General features: G+C 37.1%; 1 protein-coding gene across 1 annotated transcript; it reads left to right on the top strand.

The window, feature by feature from the left end:
• Window positions 1-501: 501 nt before the first annotated feature.
• On the top strand, window positions 502-27,313 carry LOC143641041 (A disintegrin and metalloproteinase with thrombospondin motifs 5). The gene is made up of 6 exons (XM_077108479.1): window positions 502-602; window positions 1,244-1,362; window positions 17,081-17,248; window positions 24,848-25,131; window positions 26,556-26,739; window positions 27,111-27,313. The coding sequence occupies exons 1-6, from the start codon at window positions 502-504 to the stop codon at window positions 27,311-27,313; spliced, it is 1,059 nt and encodes a 352-aa protein (XP_076964594.1).
• The last annotated feature ends 6 nt before the right edge of the window (window positions 27,314-27,319 follow it).

Raw genomic sequence — 27,319 nt, forward strand, 5'->3', positions numbered from 1 at the left:
TAATCTTCAAAAATAAAAAGAGAAATTGAGAATACAAAATTTACAAATCTTGGTGGTGGGGGGGAGGGGATTGAGGAGAATTCATTTCAGTAGCTACCTATTTCCCTCCTTGCCTTTCGAAAGCAATGGCGTTCCAGTGGCTGGGATTAAGTGACAGATTGTGGGCACTGACTAGAGGCGCGCTGGAGAAAGCGGGGAGCCCATCCTTCGCACACAAAGCCGCGGAGTTCCCATGCTGCAGGCAGCCCTGCCCTAGGGCACCGTCGCGCTCCAAGCTCAGGGACCGGCCAGGAAGCGCCGGCGACTGCTCTCGGCAACCCTGACGCGCTGCTGGTGGCTGGGAGAAGTTAGTCATCCCGCGGCCGAACCGAGCTAGCGTCGGAGCTCGAATAGGCTAGGGAATGAGGAGGCAGGAAACCCAGTACCCCCGGACCGCTGGAAGGAAGCAAAGGAGCGCCGGGGCGGGGGGTCGCTTGGGAAGCTGAGAGCCCTGGCTGGTGGATGGTGAGGTACCGTCTGCAAAGCCTGAGCGCACCGGCCTGCAAAGGGGAAAAATTGCGGCAGAAACTTCCTACCCAAAGCAAGAAAGGCAAGCGAGAAAGGCAGGGAGAGACTTGAAGTGTCTCAATAACTTTTAAAACACCCCAAAACATCCCTCCAGAAGATGAGGTAAGCCGAGGCTAACCCACCCCTCTTTGTTGTGAAATACCAGAACGACCCGGAGTCGCTGTGACTTTAAATGAGACCAAGTAAATTTTATGTTTTTCTCCCCAAATACCCCCACCCCCCCACCCCGCCCGCCCTTGCTCCCTCCTTTGTCCCTCCTTCCTCTCCTTCAGGTCCTGGTCCCTTCCTCCTTCTCCTCTCCCTGTCCTCGATCACCCTCCCCCGCCCTTGCTCTCTCCCTCCCCCATCTGATTAGGCGCAGATGGGGAAGGGTGGGAGTGGTGGGGGAAGCTCTCCCTTTAAGAGGCAGCGTGCAGTGACGAATTGTTGAAATTGCCATTGCAGGATGGAATGCCGCTATAAATTCATTGTTCCACCTCCTCGCATCTTCACAGCGCTCGCGCTGCTCTCCGCGCTCTCTACAGCCGACTGGGGATGACGGCGGGCAGGAAGACACCGCATCCAAAGGGACTCGGACGCGCTGCTTCACCGGCTCTCCTCAGTCTGCCCCCCGCATTTTTGTTTTGATTTTTATGGCTTTTTTTCCGTCTCTTTCTTCCCTTCCTCCCGGTTTCAGCAGAGCCGAGGAAACCCACAAAATAAGAAAGGAAGTGGCCCCGAAGCTTGGAAACTCCGTAGCCAGCCGGTCCGGAGCAGCCAGGGGACGGGAGGGGGTGCGCACCAGTTGCCCGCCTGGTGCGCGATACCTTTTTTACTTTTCTTGGTGCAACGACCTTGTCTACATTTGGGTTTTCCTCCCTTCCCCGTATTGGCTGAATCTTCACTACCTATCTTTTTTATTTTATTTTATTTTTTTTCCCCTTTCTTAAGCCTACTGCCAACTATATGCAGACCTTATTTTGTACAAGAAAAAGGAAGCAAAATCCTCAGTCATGAAAAAAAAAGAAAAAAAAAATCCCTGAGGAAATATTCCAAGGAATGCTATAGATAATCTATTTTAATGGGAATCCTGGTGTGAGAAATCAAACAGAAATTTATGTAAAATATTGTAATTTTTTGATTTAAGGACTCATGGTTGAACTTATACTAATGTATCAGATGTCTAATATTCTGAATTTAAAGAATGTTTTAAACAAATTATTAAAAAAATACTTAAAATATGTTTGTTTAAAAGTCTCTGGTACTTTACTACCCTCTTATTGTTCATTCGGCTAAACTTGGGATTGGTATAAAAGTAATAAGATGATTATTTATAGATGAAAACATAATCCAATGGACAGAAACAAGGTGGAAAGTATTTTAAAGAAAACAAAGGATTTTATGAACTTTATATTAACCAGCTTTACTAATACATATTCAAATTTTCAATGAAAATATAATACATAAGAATATGTTATTTAAAAATCAAAGGACCAATTAATGCTATGTATCTTTAATTGCATTCAAATAACTTAAAACCCTCATCTACTTACAATGTAAAAATAAAGCATATGCATCTTCTCACAATATTTTTAGAGTTATAGTGTCATGTGGTTGGAAAGAATTTTAGTAACCATGCCAACAACCTTCCCACTCCACTTAAGAATCTATTTTATGTCCTCTCCAATATAAGATCATTCAAGTTTCTCTCAATATTCCAGCCAAGAAGAGTTTTGTTATAATTGTAGGTTTATAAAATCTAATTTTGAACAATTCTACTTGTAGAATAGATTTCTTAATAAAATATGCTTCTTTCTTAATTTCCACATGGTTTACCTTGATCTATTGCCCATTCATTTACAAAATAAGTTTAATCCATCACAGAAATACTATATGCTTTTGTCACTAGCATAGTGCCTTCAATGTCTACTTGGTGTTATGTTCCCTACAAGGAAAAAACACTGCTTCTTCACCATTTTGTTGTCATTATCAAACCTTAAATCTTATTCACTTATTATTTATTTATTAAGATTATTTTATGTAATGAATGGGCAATATGTTAATTGTGGCTCTAAAGTTATTATCATACCCACATAATTATGTGCTGTTATAACTTATAAAAGACATCCATTGTCATTAACTATTTTCCAAACTTCTTTTTTTTTTTTACTCAGATGATCCCTGTTTTTCACTCCTTTGAATACTACCCTGTTGATCTTGTTTGCTCTATTTTGGTTTTCCTATTGCTGAAGTATTTAAAATATTTGAAAAGTTTTCCATTTTATCTATTCATAATTAAAATTAAATTACCTCTAGGAAACCTAGAGATGTATTCGATGTCTATTGCCATGGACAATGGAGTAACCTTTAGGCACATTTGGCTAATAAGCACTTTAAATGCAGTTATTTTAAAATGGCATGTGTTATAAATAGGAAATACACATCAGGTTGTGAAAACTTTGAAGAACAATGAAAAGTGCACCGCATTTTCATTCACAATTTTATGCTTATTGACTATACGTTGATTTTTTGGGTCACATTAGGTAAATGAACATATCCTATTAAAAACAAGCTTACTTATGTCCTTTGGCTTGTTTAATGTGGCATTTAGAAAAGTTAAAACTAAATATGATATTTTCAAAGAATAACTCTACTGTCATGGAATTATTTACAACATTTTAGATGGAATACTAATCATAATTTACACCAGAGATTCTTGTTGGTTCATTGTGAGGCATTAAGTAATATCAGTGTATTCTAATATGTTTCATTAGTTCATTTAATGAAATTTTAATAAAATGTCCAAGGCTGAGTAACCTATAAAGAAAAGTGGTTTATTTAGCTCATAGCTTATGAAATCCGAGAGCAGAGTGCCATCATCTGCTTGACTCTGGTAAGGGCCTTCTGGGTCCATTACAGCATGATGGAAAGCATCATTGTGAGTCAGAGAAATCCAGTGCAAGAAGGAGAGATCACATGGAAAAACAGGAAGCAAGAGAGATTTGGGAGGCTAGGAGTCAGGCCTGCTCTTTTTATAATTACCCATTCTCATGGTAGCTAGCTATTCCGCAAGATCCAACCTGTTTTTGAAGACCAACACTAATCCCTTCATAAGGGTGGAGTCCCATAATTACCTTTCACTAGGGATGTGTCTTCATGGTTCCTCTGCTGCCAACCTGGGGACCAGTGTGGCAGCATATGAAACTTTGAGGGACACATTCCAATCACATTTAAACCATAGCACCTGTTAACTGAAAGGATTATATTTCTACCATGAGGTCAATATAAAGAACAAGTAGAGCCAATGCCCATTTTCATATTTTTTGTTGTTGAAAAATTAGACCTTTCCCTTTTCTCCCTAATTTTTAGCCTTTGTCACACAACTGGACAGGGATGCATCTGTTAGTCTGTTTTTTTTCCCTGTGTGCCTTCCTTTGGCTTCCTTATGCTGCCTTCTGCATGTGGATTAACCATTAGTTAATCCTCTCAACTTTTTTTTTCTTTTTTACATGAAAAAATCTTGGAAAACCTGAAATATATTGTCTCTACTGTCTGATTGAACATCGTCATGTGAGTATAATAATTGTGATTTATTAGGACACGATTATTAAGAAGGAAAGCATTCTCACTCTGAAAGAAAATGCATATTCTTCCTATTTAAACAGCTGTCATTTCAAATACAGTGTTTAAGGTTCAGGTTAAATCAGTTCTTAACGTGAGAGGAGTATTAAGGCAGAACAGTACTTATTTCCCAATATTCCATCAGAATTCTATTAAATTGGATGTTAAATGACCTCACTTTGTCAACCACTTCAGAAACCAGCAAAAGTCCTTAAGTGCATTTAATATTTAACTTCCAGCTAAGCTTTTAAAATAACTGCATCTTCAGTTCTAAGTTTCCTGGCTCCCAAGTGAAGCAATAGTCATAAAGTATTTCTACAAAACAGAATTCTTTTAGAACTCCAGAAATGGAACAGGATTTTTCTTTTAGAGAATTATGATCCACAAGAAAAAGCACAGCCTTAAGACTTTGGTCCATTAAACAGTTACTACCTGTGACAGAATTGCACTTTAATTCATGGAATTCTCTTCAACTCCTTGAACTATTGGATAAATACCTTCAGAATAAAATCTAAGCAAAATACAAGTTAGAAATGTAGAAAGGCTGTATTTATCATTGCTGATAGACAGAAAAGTTGACAGTGTGCCCTGCTTTGATAGAGGCACTCAGTAAATTCAGATATAGGAAAATCTTCTTGTAATGACATTGCAGGACATATAATTAGTCTTCAACATGAAAGACAGTTGAGATGTCCCAGAAGCTTGAAGCAACCACTGTTTATACTTGGATCTAGCAATGGCAGTGGCCAACCCATGACATAAGATTTTTTTTTCTCTCCTTTTACTTTTTATTTATTTATTTATTTATCACTTTTTTCTTTCAGTATTCTTGCAGTTACAAAATATCATTTATCCATTTATTATTATCCATCTGTTCATATGTGATTTCCAATATTCTTTCTTCACTTGAGCTTTTTAAGGATTTAACTTTCAGTAAGCATAAGCAACCCTATAATGCTCTCCATACATACTGTACTTACTGGTTCTCACCACAACTTTATTGAAACACAGAATGTTTAATTCTTAGAAATCATTATTGAACTTCTCCTGATTGCTCAACTGTGCAGAGAGAAATAGTAATATAAGTTCCCTTTCTACTCATCCTCACCCTCACCATTACCACCCCATATATTTTTTATCCTCACTCGAAAACACCTGCAAGTTTCACCATTATAAGTCTCAAATAAGTGTGCGCTATTGAGAAAAGCTAAGAAGCTACCAGGCACATAATTGTTGTCAAATTGCTTTGTCTATTAATGTGAACATTTTCCAACTGCTTCTGCATGTAAGTTTTACTTAAGCCCCTGTGTCTTTATAGCACGAATTAATAAGAACATCGAGAAACAGTGTCGGTTAGAGCTAAGGAATGGGGCGGACATTTTCTCTGTTGACATAAAGACCTTAAAAGCCCAATTATCTGTCTACCTAAATGATATGACTCTGAGTGTTTGAAATGTTTTCTTTTGAGGAGTGAACTTTCATGACAAATACAGAGATTGAGCTGGATCCACATGGTGTGCTCAGAAACACTCCTAAAACCACATTCACCCGAACATAATGTAATACATGTTTTATAAACTACTTTTTACAGACACATTTAGTTTTTGTTACACCCTTTGGGGAGTTAACTGAGAAAGACTTCTTGTAACACTCAAATGGTCGGGATGCATTTTTTAGAAATTAATATCCTATTGGCATTTGCATTGTATTACCTCATATGCTTCTCTGCCTAAAACTTGATGACATTTTCGGAGGAAAAAAAAAAAGAAAAGAGTAGCCTATCAGCTATGTTATATCAAACTGCTTAGTGTTATGAATCTAGGCATGCAGAACCCTCACAATATGTCTTAATAGCAAGTTTCATGCCAAGGAAATAAAACACTTGCAGAATTCAAGCAAAGTTGGTGGTTGTGGAGGACTGCTGAATTAAAAATCAATGTCTTGGTCATATTGCAAGCATTGAATTAAAGTCTGAAATATAAAGAGAAAAAGCAAAGAGTTTCCAGGGCTCTCTGTATTAGGGAAAAATCTATGCATTCCATTTTTTTTGTCTCTCTGACAGAAAATATTTTCAAACTATACCTGATGGAGCCAGAGTAGAAGATAACTAACCCTTTATATCTGCAAATTCCTAAAGCATGGACCAAGTCCAACCCTTCTTGGTGTGACTTTTGTTATCATGAAAGGATTTCAACTTGTTTATGTTCTTCTTGCAACAAAAGTCATTACTGCAGATCCTCTTTTCTCTCCTCTTGAGAAATGTGCACATTTGGGACATTCTGCAAAATCACATGTATGTATTGATAGATATATTTCCCTTTAGATATAACTATGTTGATCTCTTGTTCTCTTGGCATCAAATACAAATAAAGCAGATTTTAACCTCATTTTTAGTATAGTTAGCTAGAAAGTTGGAAAACAACTGAATTTAATTAAGCACAAAGACAGTGATTTTAGCATGGAGCTTAAATAAGTCCAACTATTTTATAATTCTCAGCTCATGTGAACAATAGCTATTATAATTCCCATTTAAAAGCTGTTAACTAGGGACATGAATGATTCAACATATTTTCTCCAAATATGCAATCTGTGGAAGTAAATGAAACTGAAATGCACCAGTTGGGATTTCAACAACCTCTGATGAGTGCTTGATGTTAGCAAAGAAAAGAATAAAATAAGGACAAGAACACAGGAGGAATCAGAGAGACAATCGTGATTAGAGGGGGAAAAAGCAATAAAAATTGATGGTGCTCCTCCACTTTGTAGTTTGCAAAGTATTTTACAATCCAGGTCTCTCTTTGGGAATGGAAATAAACTTTTCTATTGCTCACTAATCCAGAGACTAAATAGGGTAGTTGTTTAGTGCCCCTAGAGTAACATCAAATTCTTTCCCAGATTCTAAACTTCATCCAGTCTTGGTTACAGGATTTGTTAATAAATCCAAAGGCAGAATGTAGTAGGAGGTCTCCAAATTTTGGTAGCTTTATACTTTTGATTCTACCATGTTTCAGGAAGAAAGTGGGTCTATCAGTTAGAATCTATACATACTTCCACCCAAAGAAAATCTTATACAGCTCTTTTTCCCCAAATATAATCATAAAATATAGACAAAGAGGAGGTAGTCAAGATTTAGATGGTAGATAACCTCTAAGGACTTCCCAAAGTGGGATCAGAAAAAGCTTGCATTGCGACAGCATCCTGGTTCCTCTCTTAAGATCCCTGCTCAGGGAAGTGGTATGCTATTAACCTTCCCATTTGGTTTTATAAGTGTTGATTCATAAATATCAATAATTTTACAAGTTAGTTGATAGTTTGAGACTGGCCACTGTATGTACATTTACAATACGGAATTTACCTATTAATGCTGTAAGTCATGGCATCTTGTTTCATATATTCAATTTATTGGCACATCACTGCCTGAGCCTGGATCTTTCTGTCTGCTGCTGAGCTATTGCAATCTACGTTTGGGGTTGAAGGTGAAGCTTTATTGGAGTGGCAAGTTGAGAGTTTATACTTGTACTGTCACTCTCTAAGAACTCTACATAATCAATCAGAATCAAGAAAGGCTGAAAAAAGCATATTTCATACAGACTGTAGGGGCTGTTTTGAATTGTATGTATGTCCTGTTTTGAATTGTGACAACATTGCAAAATATAACAGCATGTCGTATCCGTCTGTTGCCAATTACACATACATGCCAGTCCTAAGACTAGACAATTTCCCTCTGCATGAGTTCATCTTTCTTTGCTGCTCTTATGAAGAGTATTCTTGGCCATGAATGTAAGACAAAGACAAGTATTTTATGTAATTTTAAAGATGAAATATTAATCTAGGTTTTATAGCTTGAACTTAAGAAAATTAGGAAAAACAATTACTATGCATGATTCCAGAATTAACCATTGATGGTGAACTATGGACACCAAAAAGATAATAAACAGATAATAAAAATGTAATAACAGCATAGACAATGTGCCATAGTTGATAAAAATTAATCAGTTTATTACTTAAGTGACATTTAAATATAGAGTTTGAGAGATTTTTAAAATAATTTTCATTTCAAATTATCTTTCATTTCTTCACAGTGTGCAATTCTTTCTACTGGGAATAAAGACAACATATATCATGTTTTATCCACCTAGTTAGAGCATCTTAGGGCTGAGCAAAACATGGTTTAATCATTAGATAAGCATGCACAAGCAAAGGATTTGCAAACCAATCTTCTTTCCAGAAGTTGAGAATTATTTGGTGATTACTATGGAAGACCTGCAGTGAGGGAAATTTTTTTACAAATTAAATAAATGTGTTCATGGAAGAATGGGATAAAAATGAAGAAGTTTGTTGTACTAGTGCTTAATCAAAAAAAAATCCCAGTGTTTTCAATAGTATCAGTAAAATTACCCAATATTTCAATCAACTCATAATAGTTATACATATTAATGGGATACAGGATGACATTGTCAAATGTGATTATTATGTATAATCATCAGATCAGAGTAACTGGCATATCCATGGTGTCAAGCATTTATAATTTCTCTGTGTTGGGGACATACAAAATCTTTTCTATTCCCTGTTTGGAAATATAGTTAGTTTTTGTCAACCTGTGCTATAGAACTGTAGAAGTTATTCTTCCTACCCACCCAACCTCACCCCGAACCCATTAATAATTATTTATTTCCTAATATTCCATGCTTCCAAAAATCTGCCATAGTTACGGAAATAAGTATTTTTTTCCCTATAATACTATGCACTGGTGACGTGGATCATGGTGTAATAATCAAAAGGATATAGGCTGTAAGAAGAGTCAATTTACATATTACAATAGGCAATCTATTGCTGAACAGAAGCCTCCTGTACTCTTTGTATCTGTCTGGTTTGTCTATTGAGCTGACTTCATTCGGAATCACGGTTTTAGAAACCTTCAACAAAATGACAACAACATCAGAATAAGAGAGACATTTATTTCTCCCTCTGCCACTAATTTGAGAATGCAGGAATCATCCCTGTTTACCTCCCAGAACCAGCTTTCATGTGGCCTGAATAGATCTACTGCTTGCAACTTCCTGCTAAACAATTCTTGAATAAGGCCAATATGATCCCATATCCTGCTTCCATTTGGCAGGATTTCTGCCTAGGCAGTCAGTGGACAGAATCTGACCATTTCCAATAGTATCTATATAAATATGGTTATGGTGACATAATTTGATTTCCCATTTCAATATGTTGCCCACTTCAGAGTTTGAACTTAGGTTTTCCCCTACGATGTTATGCTGTTAGCAAATTGATACTTCATAAATATTATTAAGACTTTAGTGCATGTTTTTTATCATTTAATCATTTCCCATATTAATTAAGACAAATCAGTCTATGCAACAAACTCATAGCCTCAGTGGCTGAACACAATTTATTTCTGAAGGCTGTAAAGTCAGCCTCAGGTGTGGTTGACTCTGTCCTCCAGGTATTGGCTTAGTATAGTAGGTGGCCTCTCCTTTTGACACTGCTTCCTTCACTAGGGTCTCCACTTTCAGTACCTTGTACAACGAGAAACAGGAGAAGCGCACCTTGAATTTCCATTGCTGCATCGCAGAAGTGAATTGCCATTTTCTTTCACTTTTCATTGTTCATGGCTAATCATATGGGCCTAGTGACAGGTGTAGTTTCCCATATTCCCATGAACGAAAGGACAATCAGATATTGTGAAGGACCATTGTTTTCTATCACTTACCTCAATAAGGCTTTCTGTCTTTCCTGTGTCCATATCTGCTTATTGTGCTTTATAGAATCCATTTCTCCTCATTTAGTATTTTTCTTATTCAGTTCAGGCTTTGGAAACAAAATATCATAGACTGGGCATTTAAAAACAAAGAGCAATTTATTTCTCACAGTTCTGGAGACTGGATGTCCAAGGCAAAGTGCTAGAAGATTTAGTACCTGGTTAAGGTCTTCTTCCTCATAGGTGACTACCTTCTCACTATTTTTTATTGTCTTTAAGGTCTTTTTATTTACATATAAACTGTATTGGATCCTTTATTCTTCTGATTTGGCTAAAAACCGAACTGCCCTTTCCCAAGTTGTGTGATCCAAAAATGAATGACATAATATAGAATTCAGAAAAATCACAGTAGACTCCAAAACTATTTATAATTTGCTCCAGCTATTCACTTCGATGTCTCAACTCCCCTTTATGCAATGTAACCTGAAGTGAACAATTATGCTTCAATATTACCTCAAAGCAAGAGAGTTTTTAATACCTTAATTGTGCAACAAAATGGAAAAAATAAACTTTTTCTATATCAATTTACCGGAATTGTTACCCAAAATTTAAAAGATCTAAAATATGTGATGCAAATATTTCACCAGATAGGTAAGATTTCTTCTATAGTTTTATTAAATAAATAAATGAATCCATGCTCTTGGGAACTTAGCTCCAGGCAATTTTTTTAACCATGGCTTCTATTCTCCTCATAGTTATTTTAATCTCTCTAGTAGGATCCACCCTCTCAAGAGTTGTGAATGTCTATTGGCAGTCACTTATGCATCAGAAGTCATCCTTCAGGATTGTGCAGCTGAAGGTAGGAATGTGTTTACAGCCATTTTACAATCCAAATGTGAACTGCAGAAAGTTTTCAAGTTGATATAAGTTTACAATTTGAGTTTATATTTTTAACTTGTCAAACTTTTATTATAGACTTGTAATAATAAAGATTTCACGTGCTGCACACACATGGTTGTTAAAAACAATAGTTTTATTGATGTCAAGCCAGCTTCTAATACACTAGGGAGAACAATCTGATTTTATTTAGATTAATGAAATCCATAATTTGCAAACATGCCACAGGTTTGCTTTATAGTATTAATTATAAAATGTGTTAAGTGAATCTCTGCACCATGAAAGACTCCAATGTGCTTCCTAAGATAAAGCCAGGCAATTTTAAAAAGTCAAGAGCAAATATTCAGTGAAGACTTGGGAAATAGCCGAGACACAACAGCATGGTTGCCTGTGTTTTGTTGTGGTTAGAGGGTGTTCTCTGGTTGTGCTGATCAGCCTGTGACTACTCCCATCGATGATTAGATTAAACAAGGCCATGTTTTGAAAAGCTGTGGAAGCCCTTGACACACCATAGACCAAAGCTAAGTGCACAGCATCAGATGTCCAAACTGGCTGTGAGATGTGAGGTGAGAAGGAAGCTGGGATTTAACTTGCTATTTATCCCCAAACCCATCGCTTTAATCAATGTGAACGGAACATTTTTTTTCTATCTAGCTTGGAGCAGTGCCACACTGTCTTTTTTGGCCTCAGATGAAAGGTAGGAATAGGTCTTTGCTATATGTCTAACAGTATTGAATGATTTAGTGCTTGTTAAATTTTTAAAACATCAAATCCCGATTCGTGTTTCTCTAGGGGAGGCCTCTTGATTTTCTGCTGCATGTGTGGAAATCAAGTTGAAGTTGGCAGAAAATGGAAAATTGCACTTACTGTGTAATTGGTTTCTCCTCTAGTAACTAGGAATATTTCTCTTCCCCTCCCAAATCAAGGTGTTTAGCAATATTAAAATCACCAAAGACTAGCATATACCCATAGTGAGAGCACAATGATCAATGAGGACAGTAAAGTCAGCTGGTCCCTTGGTATATATCAAGCACCTGTTCTAAACAGTTTACATCTTTTATGCTACTTAATCTTTACAAAATGCTCGGGGAAGTAGTTACATTTCACTCAAGTGAGGAAGAAACTGACACACAGAGAATTTTCTAAAGCTAAGCCTAAGAACTATTACTGCTAGGGTAAGATTCAAACTCAACTCCCCTGGCTCCAGAGCCCCAAATTTTTATACTATCCTAAAATGAATGTTTTCTTAAATAGTATTTAGTTTAAAGGAAATAATCTCAAATTTAATTCAAAAGGACATTGACACAGTTAGGTATATAGTGGAGGGGATTATTTTCTTCCAACCAAATTGTGTAACTGATATCATGTTTACCTTTTATATTTAATTTTTCAAATGGTCATTTGAGAATTTCATCACTTCTATATAAGGATCTGTGTTTCAACAGGGATCATCCAATTGTTAGAGCTCATGGATGCTTTCTTCAGTTCTAGATTCCGATCCTGTTTGAACTGTTGACTCACATTTTAATCCCTGGCTAAACCTTCTTGTACCTCCATAATCCCAGCTGGAAAATTAGGTAAAATAAAAACATGACCTCCTTAAGAAACAGATTCTTCATCTGAGCACTTGTTTCCCAAGTAAACACATTACAGAGCTTCTGGTAACTTTTTATAGGATGTGGTGCTGTGTCCCCTTGACCATTGGTCAGTTTAGGATCAGGAGACAGGAGTTTGAAATTTAGTTTAATTCGCAGACCAAAGTTCAGAAAAACAAGCAGTTTCCTTCCTGAGGTTAATAGTGTAAGTCAGCCATAACTGTACAGCAATACCTGAGTTGACTAGGAAGCCTGCCTACCAGTTTCCCTTAATGTGTCCTGACTCCTCCACTTGTTATCACTGATTTTCCAACAGTGAATTCATTGATTAAAGAGACTCGATGTTCTTTAAATCTCTCTTGGGAATTCAAAGATGAAATTTATTTAACAAAACATAACCTATGTACCAATTTAAAAAGAAGATTGTCACACTGGAAGAATATTCAAATGACCAATTGTTTGCTATTTCTGCAAGAACAATATAACTGAGAATTGTTACTAGGGGCTTTGCTTTGACATAATGCATCATTAAACTAATTTCATTAGTATAATTCAGGAGAAAAAAAAACTCTTTCTTGATCTTATTTTGTGGGATGGGTACTTATTAGCATGGCTTTTGTATGTATTAAGAAGAGATGGATATTCCCTAACAAATTATACCTTGACTTTTGCTGGTGACTTCAAACATCAAAATTTATTTTGAACTGTGGGAACACCTCACATTTTCCCCCAACACATCTCTTGAGTCTCTCAGAAAATACTCATGGATTAGATAGTTGCATGATTCTGGAAATTTCACTCTGGCTTCGATATGTCACCCACTCCACAATTTATTTTGAGACTATTATCAAGTGAATACACTATATTAGACTGTTTAGCCTTTCATTACCTCAGAATTTCAGGTGAGAAGTTTACAATTACATAAAAAATAAGGATTCTCTATAAAAGATAGCATTGTAAACAGAATTACCCAAGCAAATTTCTTTTCGGTGTTTTGCATGTCTGCTAGTTACAAATGGCTGTAAATACAAATACTGTTTCTTCCCCCAAACAAGACTTTGTGATATTTAGCTGAAGCCCCAACAGTGAATGGCTGCCCCTAAGTCTGCCTCCACCTTTTCTCTCACTAGTTTTCACTCCCTGTTTTACTGAAGGAGCTTTCTCAAAGATCTTTTTTAGCTCCCAATTTTCCCCACTCTTCTGTTCCTACTTTGTGACTCTGGAGAAGGAAATAACTTCATCTCTTCAAGGGCATGAATTGCCTTTCTTTGTGTTTCTTGATTCCATTCCTATGTCCCTTCCACCAACCTTGCTGCTGTGTATTTCTCTAAAAGCTCATTGTGAAATACAACGTAATGAAAACAACAAACTCCTTTAGTGTTGTAAACGCTTTCTCCAACACTTCTTCAGATGCTCCAGGAGCTGTTTCAGCTTCTGGGCATGAATGTCTAAGTCTGATCTGTGGGTGATGCTGCTGAGGCCTGCCTGTTTCAGAAATCCTTCATCTCTAGTCCACACCATTCATTCTGAACATTCCCGTAAATGATTTATGAGCAAATTTCTCCCTGAAAAGGTAGATGTCTGAGAAGCTTAAGTCCATCCTGGATGATAAGTCTAAATTTTGATTCACCTTTGCAACTGTTTGAAATACACAGTTGTCAGCTATGATGTTATATTTTAATTTCCTAGAGTCCAGATTTCCTGTGTTAGTAAGCATCAGGGTCATAGTGTGAGCTCTCATGTAAGCTTCCTTTTAAAGTATCTTCATGCTGGTATATGACCTTGTCATTTCAGGGTTCAAGGATATTGGAAAATTTAAGACTGACATTAGACATCTTAGCAAAACTGATTGAGCACTCATATTTTTAAAACTCTATTCCTTTTGCTGTTCACATCCTTTAGTATGTGTGTCACATCTTTCCTGAAGAGCATCCAAGCATTCCTCACATTGATCTTCCTTTTCAATTTCCATCCAGCTCCTGAGGGGAAGTCACATGGTCTCTCACTGTGACCTGGTTCCAGCCACTCTGGAACTCACTGCCTGTTTCAGGGGTGCTCACAGGTTCATCCCATTGCCTGTAACTCTCCCTGCTCTAGAGAGAGTCTGCTTCTCCCAGCCAGCTCATGGGCTTACCCCTTGGAGAGCAGAAGGCTCATTTGCTCTTTCAATTAAACCCCAGGCAGTCCAATCCATTTCTGCCTGACTCTGGGGATCTTAGAAAATTCACATCTCTTTTCAGCTTTAGAGGAGGTGGAGCTAAGATTTGTTCATGATCAGCATGGCAATCTTCTGTGGTACAATTTCTTAGATGTAACTTCAGTGGCAATTGAGTTACTGGGAATTGAAATGGAGAAAACTATGTTATATGCATTCATGAATATGACAGAATGAACTCCATTCTTATGTATAACTATGATGCATTAAAAATTAATAAATAAAAAGATTCCATGGATTAACTAGTAAATTTGGGTAGCAAAAAGAAAATATCACAATATGATGCCACATAGCATGTCAAATGATCCATTAAATTATGCCATCTTAAAAGTAAGATGCCTTGCTGAAATAGTTAAAATGTTTTACATTTATATGCCTTGCCCCTCTATATGAAAGAAAAAAACAAGGTACTTTCCCAGCCCCTCAAAGTGAATTTGATGTTGGCCATACAGCCTGTATTTTAAATCAGAAATCTAAAATCTAGCCTCCAAATGAAGTGAAAATCCCTTGATACAGTAATAAAACTGCATATGGAAAGTGCTATTTATATCAATTTGAAGGAAAAGGCTGTTACTGCATTTAATGCATATGAATATCTTATGAAATAGAATGCAATAATCACATTTTTCAAAATAGAAAATCTGGATTCAAATATATATTGTATTACAGAGGTTACTTTGGGCCACTTTTCCTTTTTTCTCTTATGTACCAGATCAAAAACTTAAATATAAAATTTTTCCACACAACTCCCACAGTGCAAGCTGATAAGGCTTCTACCTTGAAAAAGTTCAGGATCTGTGCAATGGATTCTCAGTGAGTGTTTGTTTGACAAAATGACTTCCAGTAATTTTAAGGACGATTCTGTTTTTCCGTGGTCTGTGATCCTAAAAATCTTAACACACTACTCAAAAATTAGAAGGTCCCTCCTAATCTGCCTTTGCACGTTATCCAGGACATACTTTATAATGTCTGATGCACATTCATGCTTCTGTCCAAACAAACTGAGCATAACAGTGGGAGGGTTTTCCAGAGAGAACTTGCTAGCCTCATAAATACTGTTGAAGTCAATTACCAAATAAATAGCATAAATATGTGGTGACTTGGAAGGTCACCGAGCCCTAGTCACTTAATTTCAGCCACAACAGCAGTCAGCTGCTCAGTGAACAATTTTATTATGAGGTGTCAGTGATTTAACAAGTTGGCCAAAAGTAGTCGGAATGCAACATGAAAGATTTCCTCTCTGTTGAGTTTGACTGTGTATGCTGGACTCCTGATAGAATGGCCCAAGTTTCTGTACTTGGCACTCAGGAACCAAAGGAAAATGAAGGAATCAATTTGCTCTATTATATTCTGCATGCTTTTCAGTGGATTTTATATGATTCTACAAAGCTTTGCTAAAAACACTGATAGGGTAATTTGTTGTCTACTTTTTAGAGTTTCTGCAAACTGCTCGAACTGCTTACCTGAGTTTTTTTAAAGTAGCCTTTTAGATATATTGGGGAATGTCAATTTATCCTTAAACTGCTTGAAAATTGGTATTATGTAATAAAAAGCAATTTACTCAGATTATAGGAATGTGGTGATGTACTGTGTGTAATGGTATCTGACTAACAGAATGGCAATAGTGTGGGCTGGGATACAGAGAGCCTGGTTGGGAGATTTAAGAACAAGTACCACCTGGCTGATCAATCACATCCCAGTATCTATTTGCTTTGCAGTCTCGAACACTCCATCAAGGGCATCTTGATCTTTCCAACATTTCTTTATGGAGATGAATATACTTTCAAAATAAGCTATTTATTTGTGAGACTAGTAATCAGTCACAGCTCCCTAAATAACAAAAAGAAATGAAGACATGAAGTAAGCTTACATTTGCATGGAACCTAAAAGCTACTCATTTTCCCTCTCTGTCTTTGCCTCTCTAGTACATCTCACATAAATACTTAAGTACTTGACCAAGAAAATAAATCTCTGAAATTCAAGAACCCTCTCTCAAGTGTTTGCAACTTGCATGGCATTAAGTTAAATGCAAAGGTTTCAACAGAGAATTGGGGACAGATGCACTTTGATCTCATGGGGCTTAGGGTTGATCAGAGAAGGCAGAAAATTAGACAATCAAAATAATATGTGGTGAGGGTTATGACATAATCCCACAGTTGCCTCGCAAATTCTAGATTCTAAATAAGGCTTTGTTTCTATGTGTCTTTGAGCATATGTGAGCCAGATGAATTATGGGACTATCCATTCTCAAATTTTTCAGTGTTCTTCCAAATGTTCACCCCAACTAATGGTTCCACTAACTATACGCAGCTTTTATTTCTCTAGAATGCAGTCTTTGGGTGAGAAAGAAATTAAAATGAACTCATTTACAATTGGGGAACAAAAAAATCAAGTGTCAGCATAATTGTCAGGAAAAAATAGAAATGCAAAACCACTCGTCATTGGCACTTCCTTTATTCGCTCCCACATTTGTGCCTTCTCTGTTCTCTCCCTTAGGACATCTACTTGGCCTCTCCCATGATGATTCCAAATTCTGTGAAGAGAACTTTGGTTCCACAGAAGATAAACGCTTAATGTCTTCCATCCTAACCAGCATTGATGCATTCAAGCCCTGGTCCAAATGTACCTCAGTCACCATCACAGAATTCCTGGATGACGGCCATGGTATGTATCCTTCAGGACAACAGAGGCTCAATGGAAGAAAGCTGGGATTCTTAGGCACTTTACTTTATTGCTTTCCCATAATGTTCATTTTGGTTGTTTAGACAGTGTCAAAATAGGAGCAAGGAAATTGATTGTCTGTTGGTGTGTAATGCCAGCATCCCTGGTGGCTTTATAGCTATGGTATTTTTGCTTTTGAATTGTAAAGTCCAAAAGAGAAACCGTGTGGGAGACCACACAGAATGCCTAGTGGGTGCCCTGAAAGCCTGGCTTTTATTCCCTCTCTCACCACTGGCTTCCTGTGAGAACTTTGGCAGACATCTTGGTTTGCCTGCTATTAATACAACTCTCAGAATTATTTGTTACATGCCTATTACAGGGGTGTGGTTTAGGTGTAGGTGACAGTTCTACTGGATTCTCTTCATGGCAACATAAAACCCGCAAAGGAAGCTTTCGCTCTAGATTTTCATTGACTGGAAGAATTTGATTTCATTCTGATAGCAGATTCCCCTGAAAGCAGAATAAAAACTGCAAAACAGAAACAGAAAAGAAATCTAAATGATGGAAAAGCACTTTAAGAACTTCAAAGAAAGTCTTTGACTTTATCCTTTAGAGACAGTTCAAGAACATAGTACACTTTATTAAATCTTTAAGACTAGGATTAGAGCTGTAAATTTTATAGAAATAGAGGAAGTTATAATTTTTAGAAATAATAAATCCTAGCCCCGAAGTAATCTCTGAAACAAGCTGTTGCAAATTTTCTCACATCCTTTATTACTTAAAAATAATAGGAAATTAGGAGGGTGGACACATGAGCATCGAGGAGAGATCTTCAGATATCATATAATTCACTTCACATCATCTACTAAAAAGAACATATTCTTCATTTTTGCTCTTTTAAAATTCATCTTTTTCTAAAATTGGTGCTTAAATCAAATACCATAATAATTTTTCATTAAGTTACCTTATGGTGTATGGTTCAGCATCTGTGATGATGGCCTTTCCCAATCCACAAAGTTTATAACTTATTATATTTGTAATTTCTTAAGAGTGTTAGGCATCTTGAACTTTAGCCACACAGTGTCAAAATGAGGATAATAAAAGTCATTTCAGACAGAAAGAACTTCAGCCACACAGTTCTTTGATATTATGTAGCCAGAATTTGCTCATTTATTCCTTCTTGTTACATCATTGATGAACTCTAAAGCCTTTTGCTACTTGCTGCTGTTTACATTATCTATCCCTAAAACTAACCTGAGTCCAGCTTGGTGTAATATTCCTCTCAATACAAAATAAATGTTGTTTGTTAGTGAAAGGTCAGCCTGATAACTGAAAAACTTCAGAATAGACTAGAAAGCAATATATTAGGCTTTTCCTTTAGACTAATAATAAAATGAGCATTTATGTTTTATTCATTAACAATGATGGTTAGATGATGATAAAGTCCTAAAATAAATGTTTACCTAATTCTTTTATCTACATATATCAAGTCAATATCTGATAAAGTCTGTCTTCAGTGGAACCTTAACACTTCACCCCTAATATTACTTTTGCTGTTTTATTTTTTTCTGAGAATGAAATAACATTAATATCTAATTTCAAAATCACACTTTGTACATTCCAAAAGATTGAGCTAAACCTTGACTCATTAAATGAATGGATTTAGTTGCTAAGGCAGCAAATACTTATGGCTAAAATGGGACCAATTTTTTTTCCTGAACAAGTATTAGGTCAACTAATTACAATGCTGTGCAGAATTTTGTTCCTTAATGCCATAATTTTGGAATGATTTATGTATTTCATATTCTGAAAATCATGATCTTATTTTCTGTGCAGTAAATAGGCTTTCAGCACTGTCTTCAACTTTTAACATTATTTCTGTATTTAAAGAAGTTTATACTCTGAATTTTAACAGTTGTACAACAAATTTACATTTTTTAAATCTCTGTTTCTGTTCAAAAAGAATCATGATAGAAAACAAAAACATAATTTTAGTAGACATAGATCTTTTTCAATTGCACTGATTAAAATTTCTGAATTTTCCAGATGTATATTAAATAAACATATTTAGTTATTAGAATTCTTTGAACAGAAAATTCTCAGTTTATGTATTGACTTTTTTCATCAAATTTAGATTCTCTTATTTTTGAATACATTGGTTTGGTTAGGCAGTGTTTTATTCTAGCCAAAACAAAGAATTCTATTTTATGAATCACATATAATGATTAAAGTAATTTCAGAACAATGAAATATAAAAGAGAGTAGTGTGGAAGAGTGGCAAAGCTAAATTATGTCTCATTTCTTCTAAAAATAGCATACACAGAATTGAAGCACGTACACTATAGTACTGTTATTTAATTGTGAATTCAAATTAGCTTAATTAACTTTTTAATTGGGACCCTCCAAACTGACTTAAATCATTTGAAGTGCAAAACCAGCCACAGGAATTAGGAAACTCAATTTCTAGATGATTGAGGTTCTGACATTTGAACTAAGGAACCTAGGAGCAAACCAAGGAGAATGTTGAAGCTCAAGAAAGGAAGAAAAATGAACATATATTTTGTCTAGGTATCAAAAGATTTTAGGATCCTTGTCACAAAACCTTTCACTTTACTCCTAGAGAGCTATGCAGGGTTCCAGTCAGATGCCTGTTATTAATATTTTACACTTTTACTATTTTTCTGCTCTAATTTTCTAGGACATTAACAATGTTAAGCAATAAAATAGTTGTAGGGGATGGGGAAGATTTCAGATAGGTAAACTGAGGGCAAGAAGTGGCATTGTTTAACAATAAAGATGAAACAAAAACAGTGAAATATAGCCCCAAACCATAAAATGTCCAGTGGTCTGATCCCATTTTACAAATGGTCAAAAGTGCTATCACATTAGTATTATCCCTAAAGTTACCTCTATATTTTGGCATGATGCAATAAATTCAGAAAAAGAATGATTTTTCAGTTATTGAGGAAGGCTAAATGGTAAAACTAGTATAAAGACTGAAAAGCAATTGTTATTTTTTTAAGTAAGTATTCTCAGTTATACAAAATGTGTGTAATTGTGTCTGTGTGTGTTTATATGTGTGTTGCTGAGGATTGAACCAAGGACCTCATATATGTGAGGTTAAAACTTTATCACTGAGCCACATCTCCAGACCCAAAATGTACATAATTTTTGATGGTATCTTAGTATCTAAAGATTACTTTATCTGGAACATCCATCCTATATAACATCTTATCCTTCCCTTCCCACCTCCAAAAGAGCTGGAGACCTAAGAAACTAAATTCGAAGACTTGATTTATTTTAAAATTATTAGCTATAAGTGGCTGGACATTTGTAGCACTCAACCACTGCCAAACTTAAATTCATTAGCACTGAGTGTTTCCTGATTTAGATCCAACAAGAAATATGCAGCAATTAATTTATGGTTGAGAAGCCAATGTGCACACTCAAAAGTAGCTGTGTCTGGAGATTCGTAATTCAGAAAGGAGTAGCCATGTCCCCTGGGACTCCTCTATGCCTGGCCAAGAGACTTGCAGAAGTCCTGAGTGTTTATACCCATTAGTTCTAGGCAAGCTGGCTGGGAGTGTGCTCTTCTAAAATAAAGGTAAGCACTGCCAGAGAAATTGTGCAGTGAAAGCAGGTTATTGAATTTCTTCTCTCCAATACTTAATAACCTTGAGGCCAAAAAAGATAGCTGTGTTTGCTGTATCTCTGAGTCCACAGTGCCGGATGATGCGAAAGGCCACCACCCAGGTAGGGACAGTTCAAGATCACCCACAACAAAGGCTGCTAAGAAGAATCTACAGACATACTTAAAATATTAACATGTAGCTTATTTCAAAAGCAAAGTTTACAGTCCCTCACTGAACATTGAACTTTAGTTAGAAAAAATGGTTTTGGAAAACCAGATCTCTGAATCCTTTGCCAATTTTACAGCTTATCTGATTATATAATTTAGCATAAGAGCTCAACATTCAGTTTTTAAGGTGGTATTAGTAAAATTCAAAGTCACTATGGTTGTATCTTGATTTTCACAATAAATGTTCTTTTAAAGGAAATGCAAATAAGACATCTAAGGCAATGGTGACCTATATTTTTCAAAAGCTTTGCTTCCCCTTTTAGGATGGGGAGTTTTCAATCTTATTTCCTTGCCATTTCATCTGCTGAGTGTGCACCTTATGCCTCTAACAGTTTCTCAAACAGACTTTAGAGTTACTTTAGGTCAGTGCCCTTTGTTCTTTTCTCAATGCCCTTGTTCTATTATCTGCCTCTATCTCCCAAATAACTCATCGAATAGCAGGCAAATGCACTCATTTCTCTTTTAATGTCAGACATTTCAGTTAAGACCCAAAAGAAGAAGCACAAAGGCAGAGAGATGAAGTAGGAAGCAACGAGACAGCATATGAAGTCCTGTTGGGCCTCTTTGGATGCTTCAGTGGGGACAATGATTTCTTCTATGCCATGGCTATTTGGGGGTCAATTCTGAATTTTATGCCTGAGTATTGAAAGGATGGAAAGATTGAAATAACTGAAGTGCTAGAATTACAGAAGGAAAATGAAAATATAAAGAACAGCAACGTTCATCTGATAATTTCCATGCAACATTTATATGAAAGATGAATAGTGCTAGAAGTTAGGTATGTAAAACCAGAGATCACCTGGAGGAAAGGACTATCTTCCACCCCATTGGTGGACCTCAGTGGCCAGATGGAAACAACCACATTCTTTCTGTGTCTATCAAGGTACAACCATAGTGACTTTGAATTTTACTAATACCACCTTAAAAACTGAATGTTGAGCTCTTATGCTAAATTATATAAACAGATAAGCTGTAAAATTGGCAAAGGATTCAGAGATCTGGTTTTCCAAAAACATTTTTTGTTCCCTGGAGTGGGTCTGCCGTTTAGTAGAGATGTCCATACTATTTTATTGCAGAAGGACACACATCAACTTTTAAAAAGGACATCTATAGACTGTATGACTCAGAGTATGCAGAAATAGTACAGTAACATATTCTAAGACTGAGAACATGATGGTAATAAGTTAGTTATGTCGATCACTTGATAAAAAGAAATCATTTTATTTTTAAAGGTTATCTCCACACAACCTCTAAGGAAAAAAAAAAGAACTGATATACCTATTTCTTAATAGCAAAGCAAATATGTTCTTGGTTTTCAAATTTTATAATTTCTGTCATGAAGAGAACCCACATCTTGAAGTCTCCTTGTTGTTGGCTGATTTCAAATAGTTTTCCCTCTATCCGTCTCTTCACTCATCGTAAGCTGATGAGATAGAGTCACTGTCAGTGACTTTGCAACCATAGTGAGTTTGCGACTCATTTTGCCTCCAGATAAGTAAAGTAGACCCATGCCACATGCATTCACACCTGGTAAAGACTTCCCAGATAATATTTAGTTACCCAGTCCGAAGATCTGTGATTTTGAGTAAAATTTTTTAAAAGTTTCTTAAGACAGCACTTTTCAGGAATTGGAAAGCATTCTTGCTGATTCAGATTTATTGACAGTCTTCTAACATCAGCAGTCTGCTAAGCCATTCTGGTTTCCACAGCATGCTTTTTCCATCTAGCAATGAAGATAACGCTCTCCACAGAGTTCTGAAGTGCCTCATCTTGGTCCTGTAAACAGAGCTTAGTGAGGTTTTCCTGTCATTCTTTCCTATTGACTTGATGTGGATGTTTTCCTTTCAGCTTGATGTTTTTCCCACACATTCTCTTTGGCAGGCCTCTTACTTTTAATGCTTTTTCTGGGTTCTCTTCAGAAGCTTTACCTCTTCAAACACCCTGGCTCAGAAGTTAAATGGGAACTTCGCTCTTTATTCATTTTCATATAATGCCTCCATCACAGATGGACAAATTCTAAGGTATTCACTTTGAAGAAACCTGAGTGTCACTGTAAAAACATTTGCAGAACACTTAAGAGGGGTTATTCTCAATAAAAAATAAGGATTTGAATTTGTTGAATCAAAAGAATAATACATCTAAAAGGTTGGCAGATACGTTGGACAGAGAACTGTCTATCTTCGTTTCCTATTTTTCTGGTCTACCTTTGTATCTTTGTTTGCCAATTTTACCTTTAGACTGTTAAAGTGAGGAGAGACACATTTCTTTATAGTGAATTATGGAGAAGTTAACTGCCTTGGCCAACAGCACTCACCTTGTTAGTGTTTCACCAGCCTTAGAGGGTAGACCAGGTGTTTGTCCCATTAGCCTAGCTGCCCTTCAGCAGCAACATTAGACAGCCCTCCCCATGCTTGCAGAAGACGAAGTGGCATGCAATGAGGAGGGCAGATTCTAGACATAAGACCCTAATTTAAGCTTTGTGGCATGTGGTAAATTATCTGCCTCTTATGATATGCCTCAGTTCTCTTGTCTATAAAGTGAGCAAAATAAATGAAACTGCCTCATACGGTTCTTGTGAGGATTAAATAAGTTATTACATGTAGATAATGTGTGGAACAAATGTTTGTTATTGTTTTTATTAGCTTTATCATCAGTGTATAAATCTAAAATTAAGTAAACAAAAAATATAGAAATAGATGGGCAATATGCATGCATATGTGACAAAAGAAGATAAATAGAGTAAAGCTCACTTGGCAGGGATTCTCAGGGAAGCATTTTCAGGGGAGAAAGCCCTGTGTCACCTGTGGATCTGCTTCATCTGTGTCCCACCTTTTGTAGACCTCTCATCTCACCCCTGTTTGCCTGTGGCCACCCTGATCCTTAATATTTGCAGTAAGACACTAATTTGGTTTTGACAGATATACTCCAAACACCCAACAGATACCTGTTCTCAAAAGAATAGATACCAAGGAAAGAAAAAGAAGAGTCAGAAGGCTGGCCTAGTCCTAAATTGTCAAAAATGTTTCTTTTCTTCTCTCATCACTCCTTTATTCTATGAATCTTGAAAGAATTTCACTCAAATTTCATCAGTGTGAAAGGAACACTACTTTTTTAGTCTATCTCTTTCATTTTATTGGGAGAACTTAAGGGGTAGATGTGGGTCATTTTTTTCCCATATTCTTGATACTAAGTATGCTTTCTAGAACATTCTAGATACTAAGCAAATGCTTGTTCAGTGAGTGCTATAATAAATGAGGTACGAACTTGACTGTTATGGAACTAGTGGAAAGGAGACATGGGATAAACACATAGGGATAAGGTAAGTGAGAAGTAGATATGGGATGTAAATAGAATGCCAAGGGTGAATTCTGTTTCTCCAAGTTGAAGAGGATTTATTGTTGCTATTAAGTATGCTATCAGATTTCCTCAAGGTCCCTCCTAATTTTCTCTTGTTTTGGTGTTTCAGCATAATGGATATTTTCAAACTATTTCAAATAATTTTGTGTACTTATATGCTGCCAGCCACACCTACATTACAGGCATTCCGTTACAAGCATCACCCACGAAGGGTGATAGAGGGCACTGCTGAGTCCCACCCTTGCCGCTTGCAGAGTCCCTTTTCCATGGAGATTGTGGGTGCACAGTGCTTCGGCCTTATCTGGAGCCTTTAATTGTTAGATCTCCCCTTTTAGCGATGTGAAACCTAAACTTATTACGGAGGTCAATTTCCGTTGTTCTTTTAGGTAACTGTTTGCTAGACATACCACGCAAGCAAATCCAGGGCCCTGAGGAACTCCCAGGACAGACCTACGATGCCACCCAGCAGTGCAACCTGACATTCGGCCCCGAGTACTCAGTGTGTCCTGGCATGGACATCTGTGCCCGCCTGTGGTGTGCCGTGGTGCGCCAGGGCCAGATGGTGTGTCTGACCAAGAAGCTGCTGGCTGTGGAAGGGACACCCTGTGGGAAGGGGAGAATCTGCCTGCAGGGCAAGTGTGTGGACAAAACCAAGAAAAAATACTACTCAGTAAGTGGCCACCCAAATCCCTGAGACCTCGCATGGGATGTGTGTGGGTACTGTCATGGAGGGCTTCTTAGTTAAAAGATTCTTCCTTTCTAATCTATATAAGTTTCAATTTTTTGTGTCAGTAATCAAACACTGGAGAATATCTGACATTAGGTATTTCTTTAGGAATTATAGCCTTTCACATGTAAATAAATGACCAAGAATCTGTCTAATTGAGACCCCAAGTAGGGCCCCAGAACTCATCTTTTGGAAGCTCACTTTTAAACTCCTCTTGCTAAGATTCCAGATACATTTATTTAAATTTAGTAAGTAAATAGTAGCAGAGCCAATGCCATGGTCCTTATATGTATTTGGCAAGCTCCAAACGGTCATTTTGCTTCCGTTGATAGCAAGTTCATCTAACTTTAGGGATTGCAGTAACCTCTGGCTGCTCTGGGGAAATAGGTTTGCACTAAATGCACAGTCCCAGCTTCAGGTCACAAATTGCCTCCTTAATCTTCAAGGCCAGATCATGCTGAGTGTTCTCTCTCACTTGGAAGATTTTGCCACGTCCCAGAAGAATGCTGCTTTGTATTTATCACCTGTGTTTCTACAGGCTGTCACATAGAAAACATTTGTAGAATGGGTTCCTAGTCTTTAATGCTGTCAGATACCCCAACACAGGCAGCCAGAGGTAGTTCTGCACACATTCCCTGGACAAAATTGTGGGAAATATGTTTCCTTTCTGAATCTTTCAGCTTCATCCCACAATGTTTCCAGGGGACTAGACCTAGGTTGTCAGTACAGAGCTCTTCCTTCCCTATGGGGTACATGCATGTAGGGTGCAGGTGTCCTTCAGTTTCTGTCACAACTAATTAGGAATCATCCAAGCCATTGAAATACATTTATGTATGGATCAGAGTCTGTCACAGACAGAATACATGATATCATCAGAAGGACCCTAGAGCTTCAGGGCTAAAGACGGAGAAAGACAGGGACTTGCAATCACAATTGAACAATGCCGGGCCTCCTGCAAAGCTATCAACATTGTACACTTTATCAAAGACCTGAGATCAGCGTGTACAGAAAGAGAACATGGTCCAGTGGTTACCAACAGAGTTGTACAATATCAGAAAGCATAATTTAAAATGTCTCATAGAAAACAGAAGACGTTCTTTGTGGTATCTTAGTATTTAGTAGGATGCATTAGATCCTCTGGCACTGGCCGTAAAGGCTGGGAAAGATGAATTGCTTGGAATTGGAAATGTGTTGCAATTCCAGAGCACGATCATGTTCAATCTGATGAAAATGTAACTGTCATGAGGTTTCCACTGTCTCATTATATGCAAGTGATTTCTAAAGGTACCTTTTGAATGTTTTCCTTCTGAGTTAAAAAAAAAAGAGAAGAAAAGAAAAGAAAGAAAAGCTTCTCTTTTTTATTCCAGACATCAAGCCATGGCAACTGGGGGTCCTGGAGACCCTGGGGCCAGTTGTCTCGCTCATGTGGGGGAGTAGTAGAGTTTGCCTATCGCCACTGCAATAATCCTGCGCCCAGAAACAGTGGCCGCTACTGCACAGGGAAGAGAGCCATCTACCGCTCCTGCAGTGTGATGCCCTGCCCACCCAATGGTATGTTACTCTGCGTCAGTAACTACCCTGTGCCACAAGTGTTTGAACTCTAACAGAAATAAATAGGAGAAGCTAGGGAAATAACATTTATATTAGGCTGCACAGTTCCACAAGTATGCAAATCAATAACAAATATGTGAGTGATTTTAAATTATTTTTATAAACAAATTGGTGTATTCAGGGAACTGGAAGATAATGATCCTGCAGACAGAAGTGGAAGACAATGATATAAAATCTTTCAGCGTGGATGCATAAAGAAGCTCTGTGATAAAGTTAGCATCATCTCCTTAAAATTAATTATTCAAATGCACAAGATTATATGTAAGGCTCAGAACAGGTCAAGTGTTAAAGTAACATGTTTTGTTTCCTAGGTAAATCTTTTCGTCATGAGCAATGTGAGGCCAAAAAAGGCTATCAGTCTGATGCAAAAGGAGTCAAAACATTCGTAGAATGGGTTCCCAAATATGCAGGCGTCCTTCCAGCAGACATGTGCAAACTGACCTGCAGAGCCAAGGGCACTGGCTACTACGTAGTCTTTTCTCCAAAGGTAACTAACTACACACTGGCTGTGTAGATGCAG

The sequence above is a fragment of the Callospermophilus lateralis genome, unplaced genomic scaffold (genome assembly GCF_048772815.1).
Source record: "Callospermophilus lateralis isolate mCalLat2 unplaced genomic scaffold, mCalLat2.hap1 Scaffold_83, whole genome shotgun sequence".
Classification (NCBI taxonomy): Eukaryota; Metazoa; Chordata; class Mammalia; order Rodentia; family Sciuridae; genus Callospermophilus; species Callospermophilus lateralis.